The sequence below is a fragment of the Antedon mediterranea genome, chromosome 7 (assembly GCF_964355755.1).
Source record: "Antedon mediterranea chromosome 7, ecAntMedi1.1, whole genome shotgun sequence".
Taxonomy (NCBI): Eukaryota; Metazoa; Echinodermata; class Crinoidea; order Comatulida; family Antedonidae; genus Antedon; species Antedon mediterranea.
The window spans coordinates 4879674-4893868 of record NC_092676.1 but is presented as its reverse complement, the minus strand read 5'-3'; the positions used below and the strand labels follow the sequence as shown (position 1 = coordinate 4893868).

Below are 14195 nucleotides of genomic sequence, written 5' to 3'. Positions count from 1 at the left end.
GCTTTTAAAGTCATTTTTAATAATAATATAAATCTGTTTTGTTTCCTTGTTCTTTTTTATGTAAATCAAATGTACATTTTATGGCGATCCTGTATTGGTGTTTTTTTTTTCTGTTGAATCTTAAATAAATAATCTTACTGAACTAAAAGGAAACCACTATAACTATAACGACTGCACTTGAGAACGTAACGTAACTACATGGATATCCAGCGAGAAGGTCATTTTATATACAAATAATCAGAATTGTACCTCAAGGATTGAATTATTGTATGACCAGATGGAGACAAATACTCGCAGTTAAGCCCTTCGACTTACTAGCATACTATACAAACCGCAAACTGAAATATTTCATGATTGTAATTCCAGCTCATCAGCTGCCAAGCCGTAATCCCGAATAGTCGGACATAATTAGAATCTGTAAAAAAAATATGGAAATTACATAACCTTGAAATTATGTAAGATTAGTTATTCATAAATCATAATAAAACTATATATACTGGTTTTGTTAAGTTTATGATCGCGTCGAATAATCTATATTAATTTATTCCTTGAAAGAAAGAGTGGCATATTTTTGTAATAAATAAATTCGAATCTGTTAGCCAGGGTGCGGCTGTGAGGTGTGGTCATATTTACTTTTTTAAAGTTACGATTAGGGTCCTATAACTATGGGCCCGTTTATGAACAGCAAGTATCCGGATAACTTGTCATCTTTTGGGGTCATTAATCATACCTTAACGACCCTTAATGGCTTTTTTGAGTACTACCACCTGGATTATCCGGACCAACCTCAGCCCGGAAAATTTGGAGGGTTGGCTTGTCCTCAGGGGAGTTGAAGGCGACCTTGCTGGATTAAACAATGTATTTTATGAGATAATCATGCAAATCAGGCTGAAAATAAGGCCATGAGTAGCCGGATAACTAGAAGTCTGTAAACGGTAGGGAGAATTTTGATTTAGCCTTGTCAGGAGAGACCTCTGGCATATCCAGATACTTTAAATGTTCATAAACACAACCTATGACAGGTGGGTTTATTTATTTGTTTGTTTGGCTGTCCATACTTTTCCGCAACAACTACCGCGAGTGTTTCTTCCTTTTTCTATCAATTCATTTATTTATTTATTCATCTCATTATTACCTCCACCAAGGATGCTGTGTGCGATCGCCATAGGTTTTATGTCTGTTTGTTTGTTTGTCTGTTAGTAATTACGTCAACACTGCTGAACGGATTTTAGTTTTTAATTTGTGACTGGATTCGGATCCAGGTTACGATTTTGGACGCGATTCTATCTTACCGCGGAAGTCACAACTCTTTTCTGATTGATCTTGTTTTTATCCAACACCTCCACCACCCCGGCCCTGGAAACACACATACCCCTTGACACCCCTGAAAATACCACCAGTAATATCAATATGTATATAGATACATACATTCAAACAAGGGAAGGTCATCTATATGTCATCTGCGTTATGTATACAAAGTGATTGACATGGAACAGCCTTGTACAAATTTTCAAATACAATCAACACTGTACATACAACCTTCTTCAAGGAGAATGTAGTATCGAAATCTGATGTAATCCGGTAAATTGTGCCAAGCTTCCGTTCATATGCAATTTTCGGATACCAGAATCTTGTAAGATTTAGGTTAAGTATAAGATTAAGTTTGGTTGAGGTTTGGGACAGGAGAAGGATATATTATTATTATTATTTTTATTTATTTATTTTTTTTTTAATGCGCCTTGAGCACTCTTGAGTGGTATGTGCGCTATAAAAATCCTCTTATTATTATTATTATTATTATTATTATTAAGGAGTACAAATCACACGGAAAATAAAACTCTGTCACAATACAATCTTCGACAGTTCACGTCGTGCAAGATTTGTTTGTTTCTGAAAAAAAAAATACAGATGCATTCACATAAGGCAATATAGTATAGTTGTGACGTGTGGTTGTGACGTGTAGTTGTGACGTGTAGTTGTGACGTGTAGTTGTGACGTGTAGTTGTGACGTATAGTTGCGACGTGTAAAAGATAACGGGAAACCGTTTCAAGAATTCGTTTAAAAAACACATTTTTTTTCTGTGGAAAATCGCCGTGTTAACATCCTAAATAGATGTGAACATTTCCAGCGAGAATATCGACTGATATAAGTATCCATTATTAAGGGGACGCGTTTGGGTTGGCCGTAGCCTCAAACATTACAATTACAATACGATATTATTTATTGTCATTTTAATATAACGAGGTACAAATGAAATTTGGTTGTTTGGTTTACATTTTGATTTACATACAATTATACAATGAATACAAAATAAAACTCCTTTGTTAATTATTTAACGAGAAAGTGTCTCATTAATAGTGATTTTTTTTAAAGGTGTCCCTTGAATAGGGGGTGTCCCAAAGGATGAGTTCTACTGTAGAGTTTAAATGATTCAGCCCTACCACAGTAGGCCTACTAGAATTAATAGACAGGGGAGGATTCAAGTGGGTGGGGAAGCCGACTCTTCACTCTAATTTGTAATGCAAAAGATAGGACAAATTTACCCTTCATTTCACCATTTTTAGGCCCTGAGCTGCCCTATTTCAAAATCTTGGATCCGCCACCGTCCGCTAATAGATGCTGATTTGTATCCAGCATGTTCCTTAGAAAGGGATAAGCTGCTGGGATTACTGGAATGATACGGTAGGCGTATTGCAAGATTACCCAACAAAACATTTCTTTCCTGCAATTCATGGGGCTTACGTATTAAGCATCCATAATATTAACCCAGTTCTGTTGCTTTCTATTGAGGATAGTGATTGAATGTCAATCATACTAAAGATTTAATATAGTAAGTACATTATTTCCTAGAGTTATTGTTGTAGACCTTGTCATTACGAAATGGTTTTCGTTCCCGTTCCATCAAAGCGATAGATCCGATCCGCTGTTTTCCACCGGTCATTCATTTTTCACGGAACGGACTTGGTTGTGTGAAAGCTTATTATTCTACTGTTTTTTTAAAGAAAACGGCGCCATTACGCGAAACGGAACAGGCTTAATTCCGTAATATTAAATACTTGTATAACTACTTTGTGGACATCCATCATATTCAGCGGAAACCCCTATAAGGGGCACTTTCTTCTTAACCGAACCGTGGGCATGCTTTAACACTATGGTAAATAATATTATTAGTATACTAATATGGTATTTAAAAGTCACAAATTAAGAAAAACGAAATAAACGTAATAAATACAACGAATAAAAGTTACAAACAGAATTTGGGTATTTGAAGAAATTGTAACGCCTGAACAAAAGAAATTCTTTTTTTTTATTAGCAAAATTTGTCTTTATTTGTAAAAAATGAAATGTTTTAGAAAAATGTTTTAATTAGGCCTAAATTGTTTTTTTATCATTGTTTTCAGTCTGTGTGAAGCAAGGTTGATGCCATTGATAAATTTATATTTAAACACAGTATCCGCACGTTTGTGGACGTAGACGATGCTCATTAGAAATGACACAATCAGAAAATATGAATCAATTTTGATAATTAATGAACTTGAACTAGACACTATTATTGCAATTACGTTCGAAATGCTAGCCCCATTAAACTGAAATTCGTATAGTCATTATAATCAGTGTCTGGCGCGACCATCCTTCGCGTTTGTCGTATTTAATATATTTATCTGGCTATGTGGTCTACATTTATAATAAAATGACCACTAGATAATTAATATTAATGACCGACTACAATTATTTCTATTAATAACGATACCCAGTTCAGCATCTGCCTTCGTGTACAATAGACATTTAATGCGGTAGTTAACTAACCTTAGTTAATTTCGCGTTTATAAACTTATTATTAGTTAGCTAAGTTTAGTGTTGAATGAACTCATTAGTTCGCTAACTTATGATAAACACAGCCTTAGTTATCCTAGTTAGAGTTGATAAACTGATCATTATTAGTTAAGCCAAGTTAGCGTTGATAAACCGATCAGTATTAGTTAGCTATAGTTTAGCGTTGATAAACCGATCATTATTAGTTAGCAAAGTTAGCGTTGATAAACCGATCATTATTAGTTAGCTAAGTTTAGCGTTGATAAACCAATCATTATTAGTTAGCTAAGTTTAGCGTTGATAAACCGATCATTATTAGTTATAGCCAAGTTAGTGTTGATAAACCGATCATTATTAGTTAGCTAGTTTAGCGTTGATAACCCGATCATTATTAGTTAGCCAAGTTAGCGTTGATAAACCGATCATTATTAGTTAGCTAAGTTTAGCGTTGATAAACCGATCATTATTAGTTAGCTAAGTTAGCGTTGATAAACCGATCATTATTAGTTAGCTAAGTTAGCGTTGATAAACAGATCATTATTAGTTATAGCCAAGTTAGTTTAGTGTTGATAAACTTACTGTAGCTAGGTTTAGTGTTAATAAACTCATTATTAGTTAGTAAGTTAGTGTTGGTAAACGTATTATATTAACTAAATTTAGTGTTGATAAACTTACTGTAGCTAGGTTTAGTGTTGATAAACTCATTATTAGTTAGCAAGTTAGTGTTGGTAAACGTATTATTTTAACTAAATTTAGTGTTGATAAACTCATTATTAGTTATCGTTTCATTAATAAACGTTGATAAAGTCATAATTTTAGTTAATAAGCTGATTTAAACAACAATAACAAAAACAACCACAAACACAGATTAGGAAGTTAGGAAGAAAAATAGAACAGGATAAAAAACAAACAAAAACCGAAAACCCTCAACAATCAAAACATAACAGAAAAAAAAGCATAATGAAAAAAATAAAAAAAAAACAAATATCGCCGATTTTACACATGGATAAAATTATTATAAATAGTTGTTTATAAATTCAGAAATGTTTTCACTATTGTTCTTCTACGAATGAAATATTTTACAAGAAAAAAGATTAAATTGATACAAATTCTGAAATTCCTTTAATAAAGACATACATTCAAGGAGGTTTTTTGTGTGGGATGGGTGGGGTGATATTTGAGGTTATTGATTATGATTGGTTATTAGCGTTCACGTACTACGATTATGTCTAAAACGCGTAAATGTTTGGATCGCGTAAATGTAGTATGATATTGCGCTTTCATCTAAGAATTTGGCACTTATTAAGGAGGAGTGGAACTATGATGGTCATTCCTTTTAATTGAGGGCGCTATATGACGTTAGAGTAGATCCTATTAAATTATTGATATTGCTACATACATAACAACTTGTACAAGCTGGGGAGATACCATTATCAATTACCAAAATAGTAGAAATCGTATTATAAAGAAAGTTAATTTATTCAAATTTTAAAACAAAATTACAAAAAAATCTATTGAAAATTATGCTAGTTTTTAACCAAAATAATAAAATAAATAAAAGAAGTATTAACCATTTGAAATGTGTGTTTAGTTTTAAATTAGTGAATTTGAGAAACCAAACGGGAATGTTTTGATTTATTTTATTGTTTCAGTTAAATAAATTATTATTAAATAAGTTAATTTAAAAAGAACATCTTTTGAAAAAAAACGACTTCTATTAGTTTGCCGATTTGACAACATTAACGATAAACTCATTTTGTGGTCAGACCTCACATAAAAAAAAAATCTAAAAAAAAAAGAACACAATGGTTAGAGATTTTATGTGGTCAGTTTGATTTCAAATTGGACATTTCCTGCAAATGATTTGTTAATTAAAAATTTCAAAGAGTAATCGCAGAAGAGCATACAATGTAGTAAATCTTTAAAGATATATTTTCTCCCTAAACATTTTTTTTCCACATTTTTTGTTGAATATGACATTTTAATGTCACATAGGCCTAAACATTATTCATTTTACCAAAAACTGGATCGAGAAAAAAAAAGATTTATACGAAAAAATGTAATAAAGGCACAAAAAAAAAATTAAATTATCTGTCCAGAAATTGGTTTTCGTTTGTCATTTTACAAGTGAAATTGTTCATGTTTTCGGGTGACAATATATCTTTAACAATGTTCAATTATAACATAAATATTACTTTTAAAAAACTACAAACAATTTTACAAAAATAGATACTAAGTCTCATAAACCTATAAAGCTAAGTAAATAAAACTATTATATCATTATTAATTAGTTTAAATGTATTTGAGGCCTAAAAATCATTGATTGTTTGCAGTATGAAGTTAACGATTTATGGAGGGAAATGATGTTGAGTGGAAAATTGCAGATAAACGGCAAACAATTCGTTTTAGCAGTGGCGTATGGCTACGAGCGCTCACTGGTTAAGCCCAGGGGCCCCCGGAGATTATGGGAGACCCTTATTCAGATTCGATTTATTAAGTCGTTCATACATATAGTGCAATGATAATTGTTTTATGATCAGGAGAAGTGGCATTAAAAATATATGTCCATATGGCTATATGTCTGATGCCTCCAGTGTTGGAGGGCCGCTTAGCTTTCCTAAACCATGGGCCTCATGCCTCTATGTTATGCCACTGCTTTTTAGGCCTACATAATAAACCATACATAAATACGAGAAATAATATAAAAACAATTCTAACAATTATCTAATTGCATAAACAAATTATTTAATTTACAAGCCATATTTATATAAATATCTATCTCATAATTAACTTATACATCTGGGTTTTTTTAGGCACTTTTTACAAAATTATTGCAGAATAACCGACGGGAACATTCATAAAGAACGCCCTCTAACGACAACCAAAGCAGCTCAACTTTATAGTGGAAAAATAAAGGAACGTTTTCCATATTTGGTACCATTTTTTGCCTCTTTAGTTACTGTGATAAAATTATAATTTTATTTACAAATAAAATCAATTTAAAAAAACATTAAAATTAGTCATCTTAAACAAGATTTCATAATTTAATCTTACAACTAATTTTAATACAGTAGAAATTAAACGGACACCTTCGAAATCCTTAAAAAATGTGATGTATCCAAAAATACTACTTCCAATCCCATTCGCTTCAGTGTCTCTTTAATACAGGTGATCCCTGAAAGGGATTGTATTTGTTATTTTGATCATCTTATTCTATTCATTAAAAAACGATCTCAAATTTTAATTTATCTTAACTTAATTACGGTAATAAATAACGTTTTTCTCTATTGTGTCTATTGCATTGCAATTCTGAGTACTTTAAGTTAATTAAATATCAATTGCCAAAATAAAACACTTTGTAATAACATCTTTTATTATTGTTAAGGATCAAACAAAAATGTTCCACTCATAGGGTACATCCCCTCAATTGATGTATCTCCCCCGGGTATCCCCTTCATAAGTATAACCTCTCTATACGGGTGTTTCAAATAAGGAGTTCTACTGTATAGCGTATTACATTTATTTCAAAAAAATTAACTTCATCAAACAGTGGTAGAGGAATCGAACCAAAACACCATGATTGAAAGCAAGGTTTTAAAGCACTACACCATAAACTCTATTGATGGACTATAGATACATATATAATTATATTATCATCATCATTATCATCATCAAATGGTTGGTAACAGTTCTTCATCGCTGTCATCATGGTATGCAATTGGACTTGGATGTACGTCGCCTAGTAACTCATCATCGGCGTCATTAAAGAATGAATCCCGCTGCTGTTGTCCCGAATGTTTTGGCGTTACGTCTTGCAGCAATTCATTTTCAATCCCTTCTTCATCCGAAGAAAGCTTTACAAACAAAAATTTTTCATTAAATTTATTCTGTAGAATAGTATACAAATAATGAATGTTTATGAGTTGAATAGTGAGAATATTGCATGAGTTGAAAGATTGCTTAATTCATAAATAGAAGAGTCAATCTTTCAATGAATGAAATATATTCTACATTCAACAAATATAAAACATTATTTGTTTTATAACCACCTACTATTCAACTAATTCACGGTATTTATCTTGAATCGAATGTCGGGAGGATAGGCCTTGAAAAAATGGTAGCGATCTACAGTATGTACACGGAGTAGAATGGACTGCGCACTCTACAGGTCCGGTTGGCCTCCACTTACGGTGGACACACTTTTTCCTTTGTTTTGTTTTCACCTTTGATTTATTTAAAATTAATTTAAAAACTCATTTATTTAGAAAATGTTAGGATTTTTTGGCAAATAAAATCCATAGAAACTGTAAAAATTTGTATCAACTAATAATTCAAACTTTTTATACTGTATTCATATATGTGTTTTATTATTATACTAGTATAGCATTTTGCTTTTGAAATTTTTTCACTCAGATATTAGGAGTAAAATGGAACTAAATATTCATTCATTTTTTATTATTCATCATCTAAACCTCTGTCTAAAATATTAAACATTATGTTACAAAAAAATATGATGTGTCTATATATGGACATGATGATGACATATCACTACTATATTTTGGGCACATCCTTGCCGTATTTGGGCATATTACACTTTTTTTGTCAAATTAATTTGATAATGTAGAGAGACCTTTAGGCAGATGATGAATAACATTGTTACCTTTGTGTATTTATATGATGGTATATTAGAATATCCTCCAGGAAAGCACCTCTTTATACTTCTGGCAAAAGACGCCCTAAAATAAAAAAAACTTCATTAAAACAAATAATTTATTGAAATGAACGAGCTTGACAAAGAGGAGAGAGAGAGGAAAAAAGTCGAAAGTAATATAATACTTGGATATAAAAAATTATTACTAAATAAAAAAATTCAATAAAACGAATGATAGACAGACAGATAAAAAAGAAACATAAGTCTCAACAATCTTGACCAACCGGAGAGAAAATTATGAAAAAATGTCAAGTCAACATCTTAATAATATCCTGCATTTATATAGCGCCTAATGTTGTGAAACCTTTAAGCGTTGAAACATTATACCCCAGTCATTTTTTTTGGAGCAAACACGTATGGAAATATACTCCCATAATTCAGCTAGTAATCAGCGCAAAGTTGTGTCTTGATCTATTACCGGGTTCCCATTTATACTCCTGGGTGCAAGCAATGCGGCTAGAGTTGGATTCGAACCTCGATCTCACGATCAGTAGTCGAACATCCAACACACTGCACCACATGCCCTTATATCTTAACAGAAACAGTGGTTACACCATTTCGTAAAATACAAATTAGACATAATATTTTGAGTATTTTTAACATCATACTTAAAATTATGATTCTCAAACATTTTTACTAATAAGTATATATAAGTGACCAACTTTATGCAACTAATATCAATAAGATATATATATATATTGCTGTTCCGCCGTACCACGCCGAGAATGTTAAAGAGTCGCTATCCAATCGAGTTTGATCAATACCATGAAAGCCCCAGTGGTCTAATGGTTAGGACATCTGCATATCAAGCAGGCGGTCCGAGTTCGAGTCTCGGTTGGGGTGACTTTTTCTCATTCTCACAGATTTCCTCATCTTTATCGTTTCAAATTAATTAATTAAATTTCAGTATATCACCCGGCGGTTTAGAATTAATGTTCTTTGCCTGATATAAAATTAGTAAAATAACTTTAGTTTACTGTATACAGTTGAACAAACCCTAGATGTCATCAAGCATGTTTGCATTTTTTTTTATTTATTGAATTAGTACTATTTATACCTAGTGGAAAACAGGCTTAGGCTGTCTGTTGAGATGTTCAACTGTACTAAAAATTAAATTTACTTACCGTCTATTATGTTCATGGAAATATAATGCTAAGCAACATATAAGAACTAATGTAACAAAAACTGCAATGATAATGCCGGCTGGATGACTCTTGCCAACCTCACTGCTCAGAGATGTGCGATCACTTGTTCTGAGAATGAGATATGTAAAATGTTAGTTTGTTGAGATAGGAGATGAGAGAGGAAAATCATTGAGAAAACAATAGGGAAACAGTGGGAAAACAATGGGGAAACAGAGGAGAAACCATGGGGAAAAGAGGAGAAACAGAGAAGAAACAGTGGGGAAGCTTAAGCAGGAAAAGCAGAGAAGAAAAGAGGAGGAAAACAATGGGGAAACAGAGAAGAAACTGTCGAAAAACAGTGGAAAAAAGAGGAGGGAAAATAGGAAAGAAGGGGACAGTTTAATTTTATTTAAATTTTAAAATAAAATAAAAACCACTTACGTTGTACAAACTCTATTAGTCTTCCAAATAAAGAAATAATGACATTTAATGGATTCATATTGAAATTCTGGTTTTCCCTGTAAAATCAAGTAATAAATGACTATTAGATAATTATCTATTTAGGAACATCAATATACATCACAATGTGATGTGTGGGCACATCACATTTTTTCTTTATCATTAAAGTTTGATAGTGTAGACAGGACTAAACAAACATGCACAAAATGTGCTTTTTCATGAAAAGAATTCAAAGGAATTGAACCCAGTTAAGTGAACTTACCAATCCTACACTTTCATCACACTGGAAAATAATGGTAGAATTGACATCACCTCCTCCCTTGCCACATGACTTTGGCTTGGTAACAACCATTTCCAAAGTACCATCTGAAAAAGAACAGAACAATCATGACTTTAATAACCATACCCATGTCGGTATTCCCAAGACTAATGACCACACAAATCTTATCACCATGATAAAATGACCAAACCCATCTCAGCATTGCCATGACAAATAACTAGGCCTAAACCCATCTTAACACCATGACAAAATGATCACACCCATCTCAGCATCACCACGATGTGGCCACACCAAAAAAAACATCACCAAGACAGAATGACCACGCCCATTTAAACCTTACAATTACAGAGAAGACCTCCACATCACCATACCAATACAGCTATGCCTACTTCAACATAACAAATGACCACACCCACCTTAGACTCAAAATTACAGAATGACCACACCTGCCTCAACATAAAAATTACAGTGTGGACACACCCACAGTCCCTTATTAAATAACCACCATGGAAAATGGAATAGCATGGCACTATCTAAAATGGAATAGAAATTGAAGGTACAGGGCAGAGGGGAACTTTTTCTATTTTAATATCTATAGGCCCACCACTCTAGCAGGAAAGTGCATGCCTTGTTTACCACATGTACACCATCCCTGCAGGGTAAGCTTATTGATATCATCTACTAGCCTTGACTTCTGTATTTAATCCACCCTATTATTGACCAACTAAAGATGGACCTATGAACCCAAGTGATATTAAAGTAATTTAAGGACATGTTGTATTGAAGAGTACGGCCTAGCACAGGTGTTGAAAGTTTTTCATAAAGTTGATATAAATCATCATAAAATCATTAATGTAAATGTAATTGCAAATGTATGTATTAAATGTAACACTATAAGCAAATAAAATCCACTCTTCTTATGACCAAAAAATGTCCATTCAATAAAATTGCATGATTTGAGTCATCAAGTGTTTCGAGGGTTTTTCAAACTTTTAAACTTTTATTATCATGTTGGTACATCACAATAGTAAGTAGTATTTTAACATTTCCTTTTGCAATTTGATGTACTTTTTGTTGTTGTGTTATTGTCTTAATTATGCCAAGAAAAACAAATTTCCATTTTAAAGTGGACCTATAAAATGTCTTGAATCTTGAATCTCTCATCAAAAATAAAAACTTTTTTAATGAATTAAAGGTGTATAAAAAAGATTAATAAAATCAGACTTTGATCATTTTGTAGTTTTAATAAAGTTAGTAACTTCCGTATAAAAAAAAACGGAGCAAATAAGTTTTCACTTATAAAATGACAAAATAAATGGTTAAATTCAACCAAAAACCCATTGGCTGACATCCAAATTGACTATTTATTGCTTTTTAGGTAAATACATTTTTTTTAAATTCAAGTTTTGGTCAAAGTGGATAACTATTAGGTGACATTAAAATGGCATATTCAACAAACAAATTTTAAAAATTATTTTTTCAGGAGAAAATACATCTTTAATATATAGATTTTATGGTGCTACAGAACATTACTACATTAAGCATTTATATAAAAAAAATTTAATATAATTAGTAACAGTGGTAATCAATTAAACATTTTAGAAAATATTAGAAATATCAAGGAAGAGTGAAATCAATATAATTTCATTCTTCCCTGGAAATATCATATCACTGAAAGTTACTAGTAACAAGTTTTTTTGAGGAAATATTTTATCTTGAAGCAAATCTTAACTGACTTGTTACAACTTCCCATTATAAGTAGGGTTGCCTTGTAGTTTGTACAGTGAACTCAATCTGATGAACTCTGCTCTACAAGAATATCACTCAGTCAAGGTCAACTCATTAAAAGGTCATAATTGGGAAGAACTCTCAAGGGTTTGTCCCTTTCTTAGCAGTATGCCAATGCACACGCTTCACAAACGGACAAACTCATTGTCAAAAACTTCCTCTATGTGTGCATATTCTGATGAACGAAAAGAGATAAAAGGTTCAGGACTGGAAAGATTGGTTAATTCCACTTATTTATAATTAAAACTATAAGGATCAGGGTTTTGATATTTCTGGGTAGTAGCTGTTTATAGAAGATGGGGTTCACATGTATGTTAAAATAATGTGCCAAAGGGTGTTAGTATGGTATAGGGCAGATAGACAATGTTTTTATCATTTCTCCTCTCCTACAAAAATGAGAAAAATTGTGTTTTTTTTCAACTAAACGTTAATTAAGGCAACATTTGGCAAAATATTCAGTGACTTATTCCCTCTTAATATACTTGTTATTTCCATAATGGTCAAATCTTGTTAAAATAAATATGATTTAAACAATTTTTGAAATGCAACAATATAAAAATAATATTATTTTTAAAATAAATTCAGAAGAATTCAATATTTAAATATGCATCTGTATGTGAAAATATAACCTTCACAATTTGTATTTTTTGGTAGAAAAGTACTAAATCAACAAAGTGTAAGTGGCCTAGACCTACTTCTTAATATTAAACATGATTTTTACCAGTAAATCATTGATAACTTTTACAACATGGTAATTTAACTGTTTTACAGGTCTTTTAGTTGTATTGGGATATCAGTTACCAAGCCAAAGTGCAAAACACCTAATGTGTGGTGGAGAAAGGAAGGGTTTAAATAAGAAACAGGTGGCCTAAATTGAGAAACAGGGTCAAAGTTGAAAAGATGATTACTTTATGACCATTGCACCTTTATTCAAATCCTGTTTCTGCAGCAGCATACAGTAAATAACCTTTAATGATAATTTAATTAATAATGTAATTTTTGGGCAGTAGAAATGGTGGACTTTTAATAAAAAGATCAGAAAATACTTGCTTGTGTTTGGTTGACAAAAAAAAAAGACATGTCATGTCCAGAACTACTAAAAAGGATTGGTAGTCCAGTTGTGTACAAATCACAGACTGTTGAACTGAATTTTGAAATTGAGTGATTCTTTGAAAAAAGGGGGGAAATAAAAGATTTTTGTTGAATGAATGAATGAATGAATAAAAATAGATAAGAAAAAAACACCCCTGGAATTTAAAAAAAATTTAAAAACACAAAATCAAACTGGTATGGTAGTACATTGTCTGTCTGGCAACAGGTTTTTGTTTAAATTATTGCTTCTGTTGTATTTTTTTTATAAGTTTGTTTAAAACTACAAAAAGGCTGTTTAAAACAAAAAACAGGCTTTTTCAATACTCTTTTTTAAATTTTCTTTCTTTATTTTTATGTTTTGAGTGATCAAAAAGAAATAGTAATAGTAAAAAAAGTTATGCGGCTTCAAAAAGACGGGGACATGAATTTAACAATTTAATATCTTTTTATTAATGTGCCATTTTTCCTTCAACACAATTTTCAAATAACTTAAATGGCATTCTCACATCCAAAATGTTACCATATATTATGGAATTAACTTAATTTAGTAAATATGCTACAAAGTCAAACAAAATTAAAATTAACTTGAACTTGTATTAACATAAACTTAATCAGAAAATTAAAGTTTAAAAAAGATCAATAAACAAAGGAAATGTTGGGACATTGTGTCCTTCACAAGATGCTTAAAAAGCTTAACATGATTGAAGAAACATGAAAATAAATGAACTTAAAAAGCTACCATCAAATGGTCATTGAATTGTGGTATGGACTAAACTTAGCTGTTTGACCCTTGAGTTTAAATCATATAAGATGAAATTGTGAAATAAAATTGGTTTTTTTTAAATGTAAAATTAATACTAAGTTTTCATAATTAAATATTAAAACTTGAAAAAATAAATGAATAAAATAAACATGTTTGTAGTTTTA

At 31.4% G+C, this 14195-nt stretch overlaps 1 protein-coding gene across 1 annotated transcript in view; it reads right to left on the bottom strand.

The window, feature by feature from the left end:
* Window positions 1–5274: 5274 nt before the first annotated feature.
* Window positions 5275–14195, bottom strand: part of LOC140055308 (cation-independent mannose-6-phosphate receptor-like) — a 51106-nt gene continuing 42185 nt past the window's right edge. Inside the window, exons 37-41 of the mRNA XM_072100615.1 lie at window positions 10371–10474; window positions 10091–10167; window positions 9650–9778; window positions 8475–8550; window positions 5275–7668 (exon numbers count right to left, since the gene is read on the bottom strand). Coding sequence (XP_071956716.1) covers window positions 7486–7668; window positions 8475–8550; window positions 9650–9778; window positions 10091–10167; window positions 10371–10474 — 569 coding nt within the window. The 3' untranslated portion in view covers window positions 5275–7485. The remainder of the gene's footprint in view (window positions 7669–8474; window positions 8551–9649; window positions 9779–10090; window positions 10168–10370; window positions 10475–14195) is intronic.